Source organism: Aulonocara stuartgranti (assembly GCF_965226115.1).
Source record: "Aulonocara stuartgranti genome assembly, chromosome: 17".
Lineage (NCBI taxonomy): Eukaryota > Metazoa > Chordata > Actinopteri > Cichliformes > Cichlidae > Aulonocara > Aulonocara stuartgranti.
In genome coordinates, this window is record NC_138953.1 from 23456966 (window position 1) to 23474292 (window position 17327).

General features: G+C 40.0%; 2 protein-coding genes across 2 annotated transcripts in view; both read right to left on the reverse strand.

Moving 5' to 3' along the window:
* The window catches only part of creb3l2 (cAMP responsive element binding protein 3-like 2), a 35670-nt gene extending 27995 nt beyond the window's left edge, over positions 1 to 7675 (reverse strand). The window contains exon 1 of the mRNA XM_082510612.1: positions 7044 to 7675. Coding sequence (XP_082366738.1) covers positions 7044 to 7142 — 99 coding nt within the window. The 5' untranslated portion in view covers positions 7143 to 7675. The remainder of the gene's footprint in view (positions 1 to 7043) is intronic.
* Positions 7676 to 9328: 1653 nt separating this feature from the next.
* ssbp1 (single-stranded DNA binding protein 1) lies at positions 9329 to 16491 on the reverse strand. The gene is made up of 7 exons (XM_082509567.1): positions 16382 to 16491; positions 14469 to 14544; positions 14215 to 14272; positions 13854 to 13994; positions 12060 to 12147; positions 11194 to 11282; positions 9329 to 10889 (listed from the first exon to the last, which is right to left on the reverse strand). The coding sequence occupies exons 2-7, from the start codon at positions 14490 to 14492 to the stop codon at positions 10846 to 10848; spliced, it is 444 nt and encodes a 147-aa protein (XP_082365693.1). The 5' UTR covers positions 14493 to 14544; positions 16382 to 16491; the 3' UTR covers positions 9329 to 10845.
* Between the last annotated feature and the right edge of the window lie 836 nt (positions 16492 to 17327).

Below are 17327 nucleotides of genomic sequence, written 5' to 3' on the forward strand. Positions count from 1 at the left end.
AAGCAGCAGCGTGGGCCAGAAAAATCTAAAGAGTTGATTTTTCAGATGAACTCACTAAAGTAAAATGTTCTTTATTCAGACAGTTTCTTCTAATCACTGAGTGAAATCTGACTTATCATGTTATTGTGGAGATTCAGGAAGTGCGACAGACTCAAAACAAAGTCGAGGGAAGCAATAAAACCCACATTCAGCCTTCCAAATACACATTTACAGAAATCCAATTCAAACACATCCATTTCATCCCCGTTTACCTGCTAGTATTAGTCCTACTTGTCTCAACCTGTGTCTCAGTGGTACTCGAAGTCATTGGCCAGTTCAGGTATTCAGAGTCAAAGTCAGACTCAGACTAAGAGTAAACACAGAATTTGGCCCCTTCAATCTGCTATTTTATTTAATTGTCGGGATTTACCTGACTCTAAGGAAGCGTGTGGGTTTACCAAATTACCAGCATAGCAGACAAGTTTAGGCAGTAACCAGAATTCAGGACCAGACGGTAAAAACTGAACCTGAAATGATGAATTGTTTTAATCATTTTAAGTAGCAGTGAAAATGTTGCTCCAGTTTCAGCTTCTCTGATGTGACGATGTGCTGTTTTCCTTTTCCTTAAATGACAGTAAACTGAATATGTTCAGGTTTTTAAAACTAGGGTCATCTCTGGTTCCTTTGATAAGAAATTAATTGATTATTAAAAACCTGTGCAGATGAACTATTAACAAAAGGATATTACAAACTTTCTGCGCTGTCAAGCATCTACAGTTTAAATTTATTGCACTCGTTTGCATATTTATCTAAACTTACGACTTCCATTCATAACCCGGAACCGGATTGTCAAACACGCTTCAGTTTGTAAATAAATCAGACTGCGTCACAGGATCTTTGCGTCATCATTTTGTTCCTGTGCGAAAGTCACAGTCGCCTCTGCGAACAACCTGAAGATCCGGCACCACGCCTGCGCTAATAACAGCTTCTTTGAGCTTTGTTCTCACACTCAGGTATGCTCCTTCAGCACAGACTTGAGTTACAGGTGAACAAATCTAAAGAGGCGTGCCTGGTTGTGACATGCAACGTGAACAATTCGAGCTTAAATCTGAATCCTTGTATTGTAAAATTATGCTTCAGTGATTCTAAGAATAAAATACTGCTGTGAATGTGTGTGTGTGTGTGCGCACTTTTGTTTGTGCATTTGTGTGTGTCCCTATGCCCTGAATGAGCATCTCTCTCCGCGCTCTGACACTCATGTTACAGCACACACTCGGACCATTCAGAGAGAGACGGAGCGAGGCCACCGGCGAGCAGGATGCCCTGCCCCGACGGAGAACAGGCTCTGCAGTGTGAGCACACGGGTCAAGCTGTTCCCCCTCTGCTGGAATAAAACACCTCTGTCCCAAAAGTGTGCCGAGCCGCCACCAGCCCATCACATGTGTTCATAAAAGTGCTGGGTTACAGCTGGAGTTACGCTCATGGATAGCGCCCAGAGATTATCTGTAGGTATGTTGAGTGTTATGTAAGGAAAGCTGTAGCGCGTATGTGGAGCAAACGCACACTTTCCCCCTGCATGTCAGTCTCTTGTGCTCACTGCAAGGGCAGCGAGTTCAGCATGTGCTCGGCTTCCTGCCAGACTCTGAAATGGAATTTAAATCAGAGGTTTCTTCCTGACTCCTTTTCCTGAAGCCTCTGACAAACATATGATCTTACCGTCACTTTCTGTCTCTTCTCCACTTGCTGCAGGTCTTAGCTACAGGTGTATGTGTGAAGAGTGATTTGTTTTCCCTTCTTTGTTTAAGAGGGTCTAACGTGTTTTTCCTTATTTCCTGTCATATTTGTACTGTTGATTTGGCTTCAAACCACTCTAAACGCCTTCTTTTGTCCACTCTTGACTCTAGCATGATATCAGTGAGAGTGCATATCCCTAATATGACCTCGGCAGTCGATCAGAAGAAAACTGGCTTAAATGGATGTGTGACAGTGGCGGCACTAAGATAAATGCTTATTCGTGAACATGAATCAAGCAAAAATACTCACGTACACAAAATACAGAACTGAAAATAAAAGAGCAGACCCCATCACTCCTGCACACAAGCAGCACTCACAGGCAAACACACACAAAGTGAGTCTTTGGATCCATTTTTCTGTTTCTGTTTGCTGTCTTGGGTTTTTTTTTGTGTGTGTTTGCAGTGGTTTTCTATCTCTTGGTGGTTGTTCCATCTGACTACTGTGGTCAGTGTGCATTTCTTTCTGCTTTCCTCCCATGAGTTTCTGATTCTGTGAACATGCTGATGCTCTACAAATACTTTGCATTATTTTGTAGCTGCTTTCACATCAAACTCTAGACAATGTCCCTAAACTCACAAGACTGTTACCTGCTCTTTTTACACATCAGCTTAATCAGATGTTTCAGGATCTTTGTATTAGAGAGCTGGCAGGTCAAAGGGCATTTAACGTCTGACCCGATTGATTCTGACATGCGTCTAGACAACTTCAAGGCAGGACCGCGTGCGTGCGTGAAAATGGCCACCGTGGTTGTTTTGGGAGTGACCTTTGAATAAAAACGAAAACCATCACGTGGGACGCACACTCTAGTCCAGGCCACCCTGACCCTTGGGCCTGGGCCCAGCAGTCCCAGTGTGTGATTCATTCACGTCTCCACATACAAAAACATCTGGTATTTCACAAGAAAAAGGAGCAGAGATAAGATAAAAGTGAGACAGAAAACAAGTCTAACACAAGTAATGATCCCACAACACTCAAGAGTCATTAAATGACCATTAAGGAGGTTAGAGCAGGACAGATTAGCGTCACTAACGTCTCTTTCAGGTGTAAATCTACTGAATATTCTGTGAAATACTCTGTGAAATGACTCCAAACTATATGTTTTAGCTAGATCTAACTCAAGCACGCAAACACTTCCAACTTCTTTTATCATAAGGTTTTGTTATTCATGTGTTGCTTTGAGTCTCTTTCAACAACAAATAAATACGTAAATGAAAACCCACAATTTCCCTTAATACCACGGAGACAGACAAAGACACAAGTTCAGACAGAATTTAGCAACTAACCAGAAACATTTGGTAGTGACCAAGAATTGAGCTAAAAAAGGACAATTATTGGACTATTTGAAAGGTGAAGCAAAACTAGATCTCTTTTCCACACCTGGCAGTAAAAGGCGTCAAGTGGATTGTCATGACGAAAAAATGGTACCACAGGTACAAAAGTCACCCGTCTCTTCAAAAACTCAATTTTTAAAGAGTAAAAATATGAATACACAAGATTTTAAAATGTTTCAATAACTAAATAATTTACACTGGTTTTTTCAGAAAACTGCACAAGACTTGAACAACTTCTTGAAACAGACAGACAGACAAGCCTAAAATATGTATTGTTACTCTACTACAGTGTCACTAAAGGAATTTCACGGGTGAGTGGAAATAAAAGGCTAAAAAGAAACAGGAAAAACAAAAGTAGCGCCTCCACCTTTAAACCAAGCAGGTGTTATCGTTCAAAAACCTGAGAAACCTGAACACGATAAAAGCTTTCAAACAGCGACGGGATGACATGGGAGGAAACGACACGTGCTACCGACGGAGAAGCTTTACACCGTCGAGAGGAATTCTAGCGAATGGCAAAAAACCTCCCTCCCCAGGGGTGGAGGAGGGAGAAAGTGCGAGAGAGACCCGACCCACGACCTGAACGGAGGAACAAAGACTCCAGTCTGCTTCTCAAGCTGCCGGAGATTCAAACACTGCAGGCTTGTTGGTTTCTGCAATCATGCATCCCCCACTGCCACACACACACATGCTATTCATGCCTTACTAAATATAGTGTCCAGTGACCTAACAGGAGCACCTTGCCTCTTAACACAACCTGGGCTGTGTGTGTATGTTGGTGAAGTTTCACCGCAAAGAAACTAAAGTGAAAAGTGTGTTTAGTGTTAAAGATTAACCGATTTGTAAGGCTGATTCTGCTAAAAGTCACAAAATATAAAAAATTTGTTCTTTTAATTTTTATTCTAGATTTTAGAAACAGGTTTAAGGAGATTTGGAGGGAGCACATTTCGCTGATTTGTCGTCTGAATGAACATCAAAAAAGTTTCAGACTTTTGCTCAGCTGTCTTCAGTCTGAGAAGTTCAACCAACTTTAGCCACAAAGTGGGAGATTACAAAGTTTCCGCCAATCAGCAGGCGATGGTGCAAAAAAAGGGGGCTGCACGAGTATATCACCATGCAGTGGCTGGTTTATGTACTTGTTGTTGTAGCAAAACAAAGTAGAATTAGCCACACCTTATAATCTGTGAATTCAGGTGTGTTCAGTCCCATCGGAACAGGTACGACATCAAAATTATGCAACACGTCAGTTTGGGAGGTTCCTCGATATTCCACGATCAACTCCAGGTGTTTTTATTACAAAGGTTTCAGGAATACCAGCAACTCCAGCACGAAGCGTCAGACCACGTAAAGTCACAGAGTGCGGTCGTCACCAACGCTCTGCTGACTCAGTAACTGCAGGGCTCCAAACCTCCTCTGACGTTAACATCAGCACAGAAGCTGAAGGCTGGGAGCTTCACGGCCCCCATGGCTGAGCAGCTCCTGGAGGTGTAATGTGGAGGTGTCCCAGTACTTCTATATATATAGTATATATAGTTTAGGTAAGCGCAATGTGACCTATGGCCAGCAGGGGGCAATGCCGTAGGTTGGAAAAAAGAAAAAGATTTCTTTAACAGCTAGCTAGGTGATGTCATGTTAGCAAAATACTTATTTTACACCACCTGTCGAAGGCACTCTGAAATGAGCTGTGTAGAAGAAGTATGAACCTTATTAACAAACTTTTAAAGCACTTTATAATCAGATCTAACTGATTATGTACATGAAGTTTGAATAAATTTCCATGCGGCTGCAGAAATAACTGCCCAGACATGTTGCCAAGATGGCTGTCAAGTGGCAGGTCTTGCCTCTGGAACAAATTGCCTGCATTTTCCAGTGATCTGCAGTATATAAATCAGTAGATATAACGTATGCAAAATAGAAATACATCAGAAATGCTTACATGCAAATGGAATGGAACCAATATTTCCATTAAGTTGGTAATGATATGCATCTTTCTCTAAAGATTTAGCTCATACTCAAAGCCGCTAACGGCGGGAAAAAGCTGCAAGCGCATCGTGAAGTCGTGGTGGTGAATGATTCAGCAAAACAATGGCTGTTTTTACACATCCAGTGGTGGGTTGTTACCAACGCTGACTTTCACTCAACTTTTGCTCCATTTTTGGCCTCCCCCTGACCAACTGCTTCTTTTGGTAAATGTTTTTGATCGGAAGGCTCACAGAAATGCAAACGGTTGCATAATTTACTGCATTTTCCTGTATTTTCATTTTTCAAAGATCACAGCTACAGCTCTCGGGTCTGCAGGTACATGAGAGGAACTGTAGCCTCGGGTCGTGTTTAAAGGCCCTTCATTCACAGCATGAATTCTCTCTGAAGCTTTAACACAAGTCTTTACCTGTCTGCGGGAGGCTGTCTGTGTTTGTGTGAGCCTGCTTTACTCACTCAAATCTCATCACACAGCCACAACATAGAGCAGGAACACCACTTCTTTCACTTTTGGGGGGGAGGGGGCGGGCAAGGCAGCATGATGCAAATGATTAAATTACAGATTTGTAACGTGGCTTAAAGCTGGGGGGGAAAGGGCTCAGAGAAGTTAATATTAAGTCAATGCAATGTCCTTAGAAAGGATGGAAACAAAAGTCAGGCTCATTAGGCGCCTGTGGTGTCTGATTCCCGTCCTGTAAGTGAGCTGGATTTCTCCCTGCAAATGCCGACGCTCCCCCTTCCTTCTCCACACACACAAATATGCAGATTTGACACACAAACACCTCTCAGTCTCGCTTTCTCCATCTCACTCGCTCGCCTCTTGGCCCACAGTGTTCCCCGAGAAGTCACACAGCTGGGAGACACCCTTCAAGTTACATAACTGCAGGCCTCATCTTACTGAGGCCAGACGCAGCACTCATGTTTCTCTCTTTTTTCTACTTTAGTCTGCTGCTCTTTTCTCTGCACTGCAACGCCATTGTTTGTGACTAACACCTTCTGTGGGCACATAAAAGCAGAAGCTTGTGTTTAAGCAAATAACGTGGTAGAACTGAAGCCGATATAATGTTGACTGCGCGTGAATAAATTCTTTAAATATCCCCACTTTGCATGGATGTCTTTTATAAATAAGATACCTGACCAATATAATAACAGCAGCTATAACGAGTTCATGGTCCGACTCCAGGTTTTATCATCTACGGGACATGAAGCAGCAGCTCACTTTAACACACTTTATAAATATTTAAAGGATACTGTTAGGTAGAGAGCCAGCTCCAAAGAATCCAGCATTAGTAAAGCACTAAAACTAAAGTTATTACTCATTTAAATCTACTTGTTGCAGGGATGGTGGCTCGATGCTCGGAGTCTCCAGATGCTGAAGGATTCTTGAGAATAGCACTGGTAGCTCCAAAGCCACTGGTGTACGAGTGTGGTTGTCTGAATGAGAAAAGTACTAAAAATATCTGCGTGTGCATCTATACTAAAGAAAGAAATACTACATAAATGAGGACCTGGAAATATATATATATTTTTTAAAAGCAATTGCTTTGATTTGATAAATAATGATTTTCAGGAAAGCAGCTTATAAATAAAACCGCCAGATACCTGTAATGAGGTCCACATTATTCATCTCTGAAGTATGAAAGAGTAGAAGTACACAGCAGTGTAAATATACTTGTGTAGAGTGCTTTAAATGTGTGTCTTAGTGAGTCATCTGAGTAAAACCTTGCAGACTGATTTGTTTGAAAAATGTAAAAATGAGTCAGAGGAGCATCCTGGACCCCAAGGCTCAACATCTGAATGGAGAGCAGGGTACTATACACACACACACACAGACACACACATCCTCCCCCCTCCTCTCTACTAAGTGAGATAAGGGTGATCATCCCCCGCTGAGCAGCTGCAGAGCCTATAACCAGACCCCTGATCGATCACTTACACCCCAGCTAATCGATCACTTACTGTGGTGCTGAGCACACAATCGATTTCTCCGGCCTCGGACAGCTCGCTGAGGTTCCTGTCCCAGTGAAGAAACGGCTCACTGCTGTCCAGGATCTCCATGATTTCCTCCACACAGACTCTCTGTGGCCTTGTTGTTTTTTCCCCTCCTCCTCCAGCAGCAGAAACACAGCGGGGCTCTGTTGCAGTGCAGACAGTCAGGCTGGAAACCTCAAACTCCACCGGAAAGTTCTCCACAACTTTTTGGAGTGAAGGCAAAGAAATAAAAACACAGTCGAAACACGTCCAGTCGGTTCAGATACAGAGAGATAAATGTGGGAGAGGGCTGAAGCAGACGCATTCAAGCTGAGAGCTGTTGTTGTTGTTGTTGTTTATCATCTCTCCTCTCTGGATCAGGGTCCACAGAGTGTTTCCACCAGGCTCCCCTTCCTTTTCTTACCTCCTCCTCTCAGACACAGGAATGTGTGGGAGGAGTCACAGACAGCGAGACGGAGGAAAAAAAACAAAAAACAAAACACAAAGCAAACTCAAGTCTTAATCTCAGCCTTTAGTACGACTGATAAAGAGCATCAAACATCACAACATATTAAAAACAGAACATGTAAAAGCTCCGTCATTAACTTTTGCCACTAGTTTGAAAATAGTCAGGTTAACTAAGCGGAGCTTCCGGTCTCTAATTTCAAAATAAAAACCCTAATAGTGATTGCAGAGCTTTTTTTCTGGTTGTTGGCAAAGACAAAATGTCAGTAATTTAACAACAACGACAGCAACAATATTGTTTTAATAATAATGATAATAATGATAATACATGCAAAGATATTAATTGCATACAAAAATATTTGCTTTTGTTAGTTGTGATGTAAAAAAAAATACTACTACTAGTACCATGTTGTAACAATAATAATAATAAATTAATAATAATAATAGTCAAGTTTAGACATTTGTATAATTATTATCTAAAGCTTATTTAGAGTTTCTTTAAAAAAAACAACAAACAAACCTATTATTATAGCATCAAAGCCTTTACATTTTATAATCAACTTATCCAGCCGCCACCACAACAACAAAAAAGGTTAAGTCTTCAGCTTAGATTTAAAGATTGCATGATTATCTTAGCAATTTTCTTACATTTAAATATAAAACTAACAACGTCAAATGGCTTTCGGGGTTTTGGAAAAACTTTAGTTAAATTCTGTTTCCCAAAAGTTGTTTCTGTTCATCAGGCCGCGGTGTTTTCAGTGGGAGAAACGTTCTCTCCTGAGAACGTTTTGGGGATTTACTTACCTGGATAATTGAGCATGCATCAAGAAATTCTTTGCACACATACATTTCATTGGAACATTTTCAAAGATTATATTTATGTATCTGAAACTACTGCTGCACAATTGTTGCTGTTACAATTGTGAAGGGTGTCTCCTCTAATCCAGTATATTTTTTTAAACATTGTACAAACTATTAACTCTGAATGTTTTTTATGTAGTGTGGTCATTCCAGCATGCAAATATTACACAATGTTTAGATGATTGTAAATTTAAACTTAAATTAATTTATCCCTAGGCTATCTCTTAAAAATGTAACAAAAATAAAATAAAAAATGTTTTAATTACAATATTAGAAATAATTAGAGTAGTGTGATTGTTTTGAAGATTGGTGCTGCTTGAGATCTAATGGTTAAGTATGACGCATATTTTTTTCTAACTTCTTGCATGAAAATGAATATTATAGTGTTTTTCTTATTAAAAGAAAAAATATCAATTGTATATTTCTAGTCCGTGAGTTATGAAGGAAAATGAAACTAAGCAAAGTTACAAACTAAAGTCAATCCTGTCTTTCAAAAAACCTTTTATTTTTTTAAATAACCCGAAGCTACTTCCGGTATCACTGTGGTTGATTGGACTTGAATCCACAGGGTTCTCCCGTAACTCAACCGCCCGCCCACATTCGTCCGCCTGACCAATCACATCTCTTCTGTATTTAAAGCTCCTCAGAGCCTTTCAATGACAACCTGCGCAGCCAATCAGGAACTTCAAAAACTCGTGCGACCAATTACTTTAGGCCAAGAATACCTTCTCGTTTTAATCCCACCCCGGCTGCTACTGAAACAGCCAATCACATTATTCTGGTTAAAACAAAAACACGGGTTTAAAGAGTTCATTTTAAAACAATATTTGAAAAAAATATATACCTTAACTATAAAAATTACATTTTCAGCTTATTTCAAACGTTTTCTCTCATTTTGTTTTGTATATTTACCCAATATAAAGTAAATTTTAAGTGCATTTAATAAATATTTTAAACAAATGTTGTTTATTGTATCTTTAGGAACATATATGTATTAAAACAAACAAACAAACGTCTAGTATGTCCTTTCTGAACAGTTCAGTCACCGTGCAGGAAGGAAATGAAGATAAACAGATAAGTGCAACTGACAAAAGAGTGACAGAGCAGAAAACAAGAGTAAATGTAACTGATAATATTTGTCAAATTCCCCACATAGTAATGTGGTTATAGCTATAGATGACTCATGCAGTTAATAATGAAAACAGCAGAAATTAAAACCAGTCTTAAGGAGTCGAAATTTGCGAGACATGTGAACCTTGACCTCCAGTGAAACTGCTTTTCACTGGAGCAGAGCTGGAAGAAAAATGCTGACAATACTTTAATTTTTTCTTTAAAGGAAGAAAAAAAAAGGTAACATGGGGTCAAATGGGACAAAACTGCTACCACATCAGAGATGTATCTTATTTTGCAGAAGCGTCCACTCCTGAGGCTGATCATGTAGCAAGACAAAAATGTGCAAACTGCACGCAGATTGCAACACTTGAGATGACTTTGCTTCCAACACAGCAGCTTTCTGCTTGAGGAAGAGACAGGAAGCAGTTTAATTAAACTCCGAGAAAAAAAGACCTCCCTTTGAAGCCGTTTAGTTTCAGAGACAGGCACAGAGATTCGATTACCTGCCATAAATCTGATTTTAAGACCATCTGCAACACATCAACATTTCACGCGCATGGAGAAACAAACCTGTTTTGTGGTGATGCATTTTACACATAATCCAGTGACTTTCTGAAAGCTTTACTGCATTTAAGAAGCAGGAGATCACGTTAGGCCATACAAGACGACCTAACCTGTGAGTTAACCTCGGCAGCAGCTACTTGAAATGAAGATTATTGCTGCATCTTTCCTAGAAAACTCAACGATTTCAAGCATAAAGCGTGACGGAGATGCGATGAGGGAAAATAACTTGCAGGCAGAATTTAATTTAAATTTCGAAACAGGTTTGTGGGCGTCCCTGTGAAACTGGCTCACAGGGTAAATTTGTCTTACTCACCATGAAACAACTTCAGCTTATAAAGACAGTATGTCTTTACTGGCACAAGGAAACAAAATCTATAACATTACAAGTCACAGTAAGTGAGAGCAGAGTGAGAGCTGCTCTTAACAGAGCTACAACTTTTCAAAGAGTCCCCAAACTCAGAGTTATGATTCAGGAGAAGCGTTTAGAACACTTGGATGGATTAAACAACATTAAAGTTATCTGTAACGTCTAAGTCATAATCAGTAGGTGTACATTTACTACAGCTGAGCTCTTTCTGCTCCTCCTGAAGCCTCAAAGACTTCATGTGCACCAGCAGGTGGTGCCGCAGCCAAAGATGATCATAGCTTATCCTGTCCGTCCTCCCGGCTTCTTGTGAAAACAGTTCCTTTACTTCACATCCTTGAGTCTTATTTTGGTATAAAGAAGAAAATACAAAAAGAAGTCGCCTTGGTGTTTGGTGGAGACGAAGACGGAGAGGAAGGTCCTTCAGGTTCTGTCTCGCACGTTATCGCTCAGGAAAATGATGTTGTCTGCAGAGAATCAAAAAGAATCAGAGAGGAGAACATCGGGGTGACATGTTGACAGAGTAGATGTGAGTCACTGGATTTAGGCTTCAGCTGGAAATCTACGCTTTAACAAACAAACAAAAAAACCCTGAATCCTGTGCAAAAGTCCCAGCATTTTATGTCTTTCTATTGGCTGCTACTGCATATGAAACACAGACACCACCACACAGTAAAAAACAAGTAATAAATGCCGGCAGTGCCGACGCAAAGAGTATCCGGCAAAGTCTAAATCAGGCCCGAGTGTGTTTGTGTGGGTGTTTGACCTGACCTGCGATGATGGTGGTGGCCTGACGTCTGACTTGGTTCTTGTCCACGTATTCGCCGTAGTCCAGCTTCCCCTCTACTAGAATCCTCGACCTGAAAATGACAATGGTTCATTCGCACAATGTTCTTTTATTCTGAAACTCCTAATGTGATGAAGAGATTCTGGAGCTTTAAAAGACCATAAAAGCATATTTTTATATCTGAAAACAGAAGTCGTAGGAGTCACTGAGTAACTACTTCTTACTCAAAATACCAAAGACCCCCCCCCCACCGAGGAGTGTTTTTACTCTGCAATACTAATAAAATGCTGCATGTCTTTATAAGGTAAAGAAGCACTACAAGTGATTTTACATCAGGTTGTGTTTACTTGTCACGGAGGCTGTGAGAACAACCTGTTCCTGCCTGGCAGCTCCAACGTCAGCATCTTTGACTTGATATAGCCCCTCTCCCTCCTCTGCACATGTCCAAACCATCTAAGCCTCGCCTCCATCTCTAACTCTGTCACAAAGGTGGATGCTGATTCTTACAGTAACTACTGCAAGCTCTAAATCTACAATGCCAGACAAGTCACTGGGAGTGGGTATTCTTCATATGGCCATCTCACATAATTCCCACTCACATACCGGTCAAACCTTCTGTTTATGAGGGGCAGCCAATCAGAAGAAAGCCAACTCATGTCTGACAGTGGATAAACACAGATAGGATTACTCTGATTACTCTGTGATTGGCTTGGGTTTGGGAACATTTAGAGAGCTGGTAAAAATAGTCATGCAGCTTTATTCCCCCTTTCCCATCTGCAGCAGAGCAGTAAATCTACACATGTATTCACAGCTAAGTCTTCTGCCTGTACAGGAAACATGCAGGTCCTACCCTTTTTTGACGTACTGGTACGCCACGTCTCTCAGACCAGGTTTGAATATAGACACACGATGCCACGTCGTCTTCTGGCTGATGTCACCTGGAATTAGAAAACAGCAGCAGGCGAATCAGATTAATTGGTATTCAGACTCTCCAAAGAAACAAGAGCGCTTGAAATACCTTTAAAAACCGAGCTAAGCCCAAGAGAACATGAGAAAAACAGTCAATCCTCTTATTTGGAGTGTTATTCATTCTAATATTTAAACACTTTAAAGGCTGCCTGCACAGCTTTTCTATCACAGTGAGCTATGAAACGCGTCTCATCAGTTGTATTTATGATTTCTAATGACGATCATGAATGAACCATAAAGGCTGGAGTGTCTGATGATGACTGAGCCCAGTGCAGAGGCACATGAAGAGCAGCTGTCTAGACTCAAAACCTTGAAATCCAGCAGTAGTAATGAATAACAATCTGTTAACGTTCGCCGACGCCCTCTAGTGGCAAATGCAAGCAGTTGCATCCAACTTTGACTGATAAAACAGTGATGTCACAACAACATGAATATCCCACCTTCAATAGAAGCTCCAGTTAATCGTTTATTTTGTTAAAGTCTATTAGTTTCCTAAATAATTTCTTCCTTCTTGTTACCGAAACATCATCCAGATAGTTTATTATATCTCCTTTATTTGCACCCTCTCATCAGCTCACTCAGCTTTATCAGTGCATTTTTAACATATATTTATTTTAGCATTTAAACCTTTTCAAAGAACACTTGACCTTTTATTTCACTCTAGCTTCAAAATTTAAGCTAGAATGCAGAGAATGCGTCTGCTACTCAGTGACTAACACAGAAACACCGACACTGAAATGCTCGTGTTTAATTCAGGGACGCAGGCAAAGAAAAATGAGACCTTGAAGTGCAAACAGCCCTCACCCTGCAGAAAATGCATGATATGAAAAACATCTAGCAGCAAAAACAGCAGATAATATCAGTTCACGTTGATCTGCAGATACGGATCAAAATCATGCAGTGCAGTACGTAAATATGACTGAGCAACAGCAAAATGAAACAAAGCTGACCAAATCATCACAAACCCTGTTGAATGTTGGTGCTTTCAATGTGTAAAACCAGACTGAACCAAATCAGAATAAAAAGAGGGGTGTTGGTTACTTTAGTAAATCTGAGCTGAAAGATCAAGCTGAGAAATGTCACATTTCAGAGGAGGACGTTTCAGTTTATTCACAATTAAAATACGATAATATATAAAATTGTTATGTTTGTAAAACGGGACTCCCCTTAAGCTAACCACAGCTTATAAGTACAGACTCAAACAACAAGCAATATGCACCAAATGCATATGTACTAACCTAAATCACTACACTATCCCAAGATTACCCTAAAGATCCTAACATACAAACAGCACTAATCCAACACATCAACATCAAAGATGTCAAAGTCATATTACAATGTGGGACACACACAGCCCACTTTGATCTTAAGTGAAAATGCCCTTCTCTCTCAAATTTAACTATTTAATCCATGAGATATATCAATATAAGATAAATAGGTCAGTGTCAACAGTATGTTCTAGTTTTTCTACATGATAAATAAATGCTGCTGTAGTAACCGCCCTGGTTCACATTTCCTTAAGATGTGCAGTGGGTCTGATTGGAGTCTTTCTTGGGCCAATTCTGGCCTTAATTCTTTACACATGAGAATAATAGTATGAACATCAGTTGGCGGTGTATTGTAAGTTTTTAGTAGATCTTTTGTTGGGTCTAAAGACTACATTATACACTCCTACCTGATGAGCTCATTTCTCCCTCTCCAGAGCGCCACATCTCATTGGTCGCTAATGAGAAGATGGTAACCGGGTTTCGGCCCTCCACCTGTCTCATCACCGGGTCTTGGCCGACCCGACCTAACAGCTGCACCCGGTTTATCGCTGAAACAGATACAGACAGCATATTTATTACAGTTAGCCCAGCGTTTATGAAAATCCCCTTTGAATTAATGTGTAATAACTAGACGCAGTCCCGGTCCTCCATGATGAGAAAACACTGCAGCGACCTGATGTTCTGATCTCAACCCATCTGAACATCTGTAAAAAGATTCGAAACCCCTCAAAGCAGAGAGAAGAGAAGCTGGAGAAGAAATTCACTTACATCTCTCCAGGATGAGGCTGGCGTCTGTACTCCTGTACCTCACCGCCTGCCGGATGATCTGAGAAGGAACAGCCAAATAGTTAAAATACTTCAAAATGTTGGCAACAAGATTTTTTTTTTAAATATATATTTACAATTTCTACTTTTTTCCCCATTCCATCTGTTATTAATTACAATACCTACAAATCATAAATCTAATACTGATTTTATCTGGTACGGTTTATATAGTCCAGCGCCGACCATTTCCTCCTCACCTGTGCTGATGCACTTCTAAGCATCTTTCTTCTGACTGAAGACAAACACAGCAGCTGAGACTGATACAGTGCAGATCTGAAAAACACAATAGAAATAATGTGCGGGCTGCAAATATCTTCCTTAAGCTTGAAAGAAAAAAAAGATTATAGTTAACATAAATATGTTATCATTGCACTAAAATATCTCCCAAAGTAGCATTTCCTTCCATCCATCCATCCATCTTCTGCTGCTTATTCATGTCTGGGTCGTGAGGGCAGCGATCTAAGCAGAAGCTCAGACATTCCTCTTCATTTCTTCTAGTGCGACACTGAGGCGTTCCCAAAGCAGCCAACTGGACCACCTGGACTTGTCCGAAACACCTCAGCTGGTTCATCTTGATGTGGAGGAGCAACAGCTCTACTCTGAGCCCACAAACCTTCAGACGAAGCTCATTTCATCCATTTGTACATCTAACTTCCGCTTTCAGTCCTCAGCTGGTGAAGGCAGGAATGCTGACTGACTCGTTCACGAGTGAGAGAAACTATTTTAATCAGCAACAACAAACAGGATGTTTAAATGTGGCTGACTACATGCTATCTGTTTAGTTTTATTTTCATGCATTCTCTTTAACTGTAAAGTGTATTTTGGAACTTCATATGGAGCTGAAGAAGAGTTTCCAATTAAGAAGTGTGTTTAAATCACAACTCCAAGCTTACTCATTGCAGCTGCACATTTAAAACATATTATACACCGAAGTCACGGCAATATGTGAATATGAGAAAAACTACTGTGTTTCTCCAATTTTCTCTGGCTCAATGGACGTGTTTATTGAGACTCTGGAAGTCTACAAGACTGTGAGTCATAACTAAAAAGACTAAAACTAATACTGATACTAAAAAACTAAACATTTTTAAACATTAAAAGCTAAAATGAAGTGAGAAAATCAGCTCTAGTAACCAGCAAAATAAACAGAATTAAAAACAAAAAGCCAAAAGGAAATAAAAATGAGAAATAATTAGAAAACAAAAAACTATAATACCTCTGAAGTGAGCCAGACCAGTGAAACTGTGAAAAATCTGTAAGGTTAGCAACAACTAAAAAAGTCCTGGTAGTTCCAGACTGTCCTGTAATTGTAGAACATAAATGTTTTTGTTACCTCATATTGTCTGTTTATTTATTTTTTTTATTAACACTGTGTACTCGGTATATTACACAAATACAGTTTGTAGCTTTCACTTAATTACTTTAATGTAGTACCACTGGCCATGACATAAGTCTTTAAAAGTAGAAAAACAGCTAAACTTACATACAGTTAATAGTCTAAAATGTTTAGCCGGATTGTGTTTTCCGGGCCGATTTTAGACACCATGCCTTATGTTTTACACCTTTGCTTTGTAGTAACTGCTCAACGTGACCTGGTGCATTTCAAGATAGCTATAGGGTTGCTTTTACAAGGCTCGAAGTCAAAAATGTCAAAAAATAAATAAATAAATAAATAAGATCTACTCAGAAGCAAACTGCTATTACTTTATTTTGAAGAAACAAATACATAAGTAATTTTTATAACAACCCACATCTCTTCAATGCTAGTTTGTTAATAATGCTAGTTTGTTTCGGTGATTTAGAAAGAGTTTTACTAGTAAGTTCATATTTTATATGCAATAAAGAGAGTTCAGAGTTAAGCTAGCAGAGAAATTAGCCCAGTTTATGTAGCACCGACCACCAGAGTCAGAGCTCCGGGTTCTCAGAGGAGCATCGAGGCTTGAGAGCTCTCCCGCCATAGGATGCAGACTCGAAACAAACCCCCAGTAATCAACGATTTTCTCCCCAAGCGCGGATTTACAGCGGGGAGCACCTGGAGACGAACCCGTGTCACAAAACTGTACAAAAATGAGCTCCTCAGTGGCCACTAAAGAGCCGCTTATAAACTTACCAGGTGCAACACTTCACAAGAATCTTCTGTAACCTCACGCTACTTCCGGTCCGTCTCCAACAAGAGTCCGACGTTCCACGTGTCGTTAAAGCGCTATTCCGCTTTAAGGGCCTTTATTTTTCGGCTGCTCCCTGTAGGGGTTACCACTGCCTCCATCTCACTCGCTCTCCTTTCTGAATCTTCCTCTTTTCCTCTTCATCTTCATCCTTTGTCCCTATTCATGTTGGTCGCTCCCTATAAAAAATGTTATCCAGAAAAGAATTACTAACAATTCAAACACAAATTACCTTTTACAAACATATAGTGACAAATATTCATCTTATTGAGCTCTGGGTTATGGAAGCTTGTTTCCACCTCTGAAAAAATATTAACTTAGAGTTAAACTATGTGTTTATGCCATAGTTCTAAATACAATGATCTATTTTGTGATATTTTAGTCTTTAAGTAGATATACATACTGCTTTTTATTCCTCTTGGTTCTCGAAACCTGTAAGCTGGGGGTAGAGTGAGTCAAAAACAAAACACGGTGAATCTAGCTCCCCTGCAGTGTAGCAGTATATAAACCAGAATTATCCCAGCTGATTTCCATATTTGCATTAATAATAATTCAACATAAATAGGAGATGATCCTGATAAAGGCCAGTCTGCAAATATACCATTCTCAGAATCAGAATCAGAATCAGAATACTTTATTGATCCCTGGGGGAAATTATTTTTTGTTACAGTGCTCCATTTTAAACCAACATTAAGACAAGACAGACAATACGCTAACTAAGAATAGTACAATATATACATATATATACATACATACATACATAAGTCACTTATAAATAAATATTTGGAAAAGAAACATGTGTAGTTGTAGCAGCAAACAGTGTGTTAAGTGGATGCGTTGTACAGGGAGATGGCCACAGGCAGGAATGATTTCCTGTGTCGTTCAGTGGTG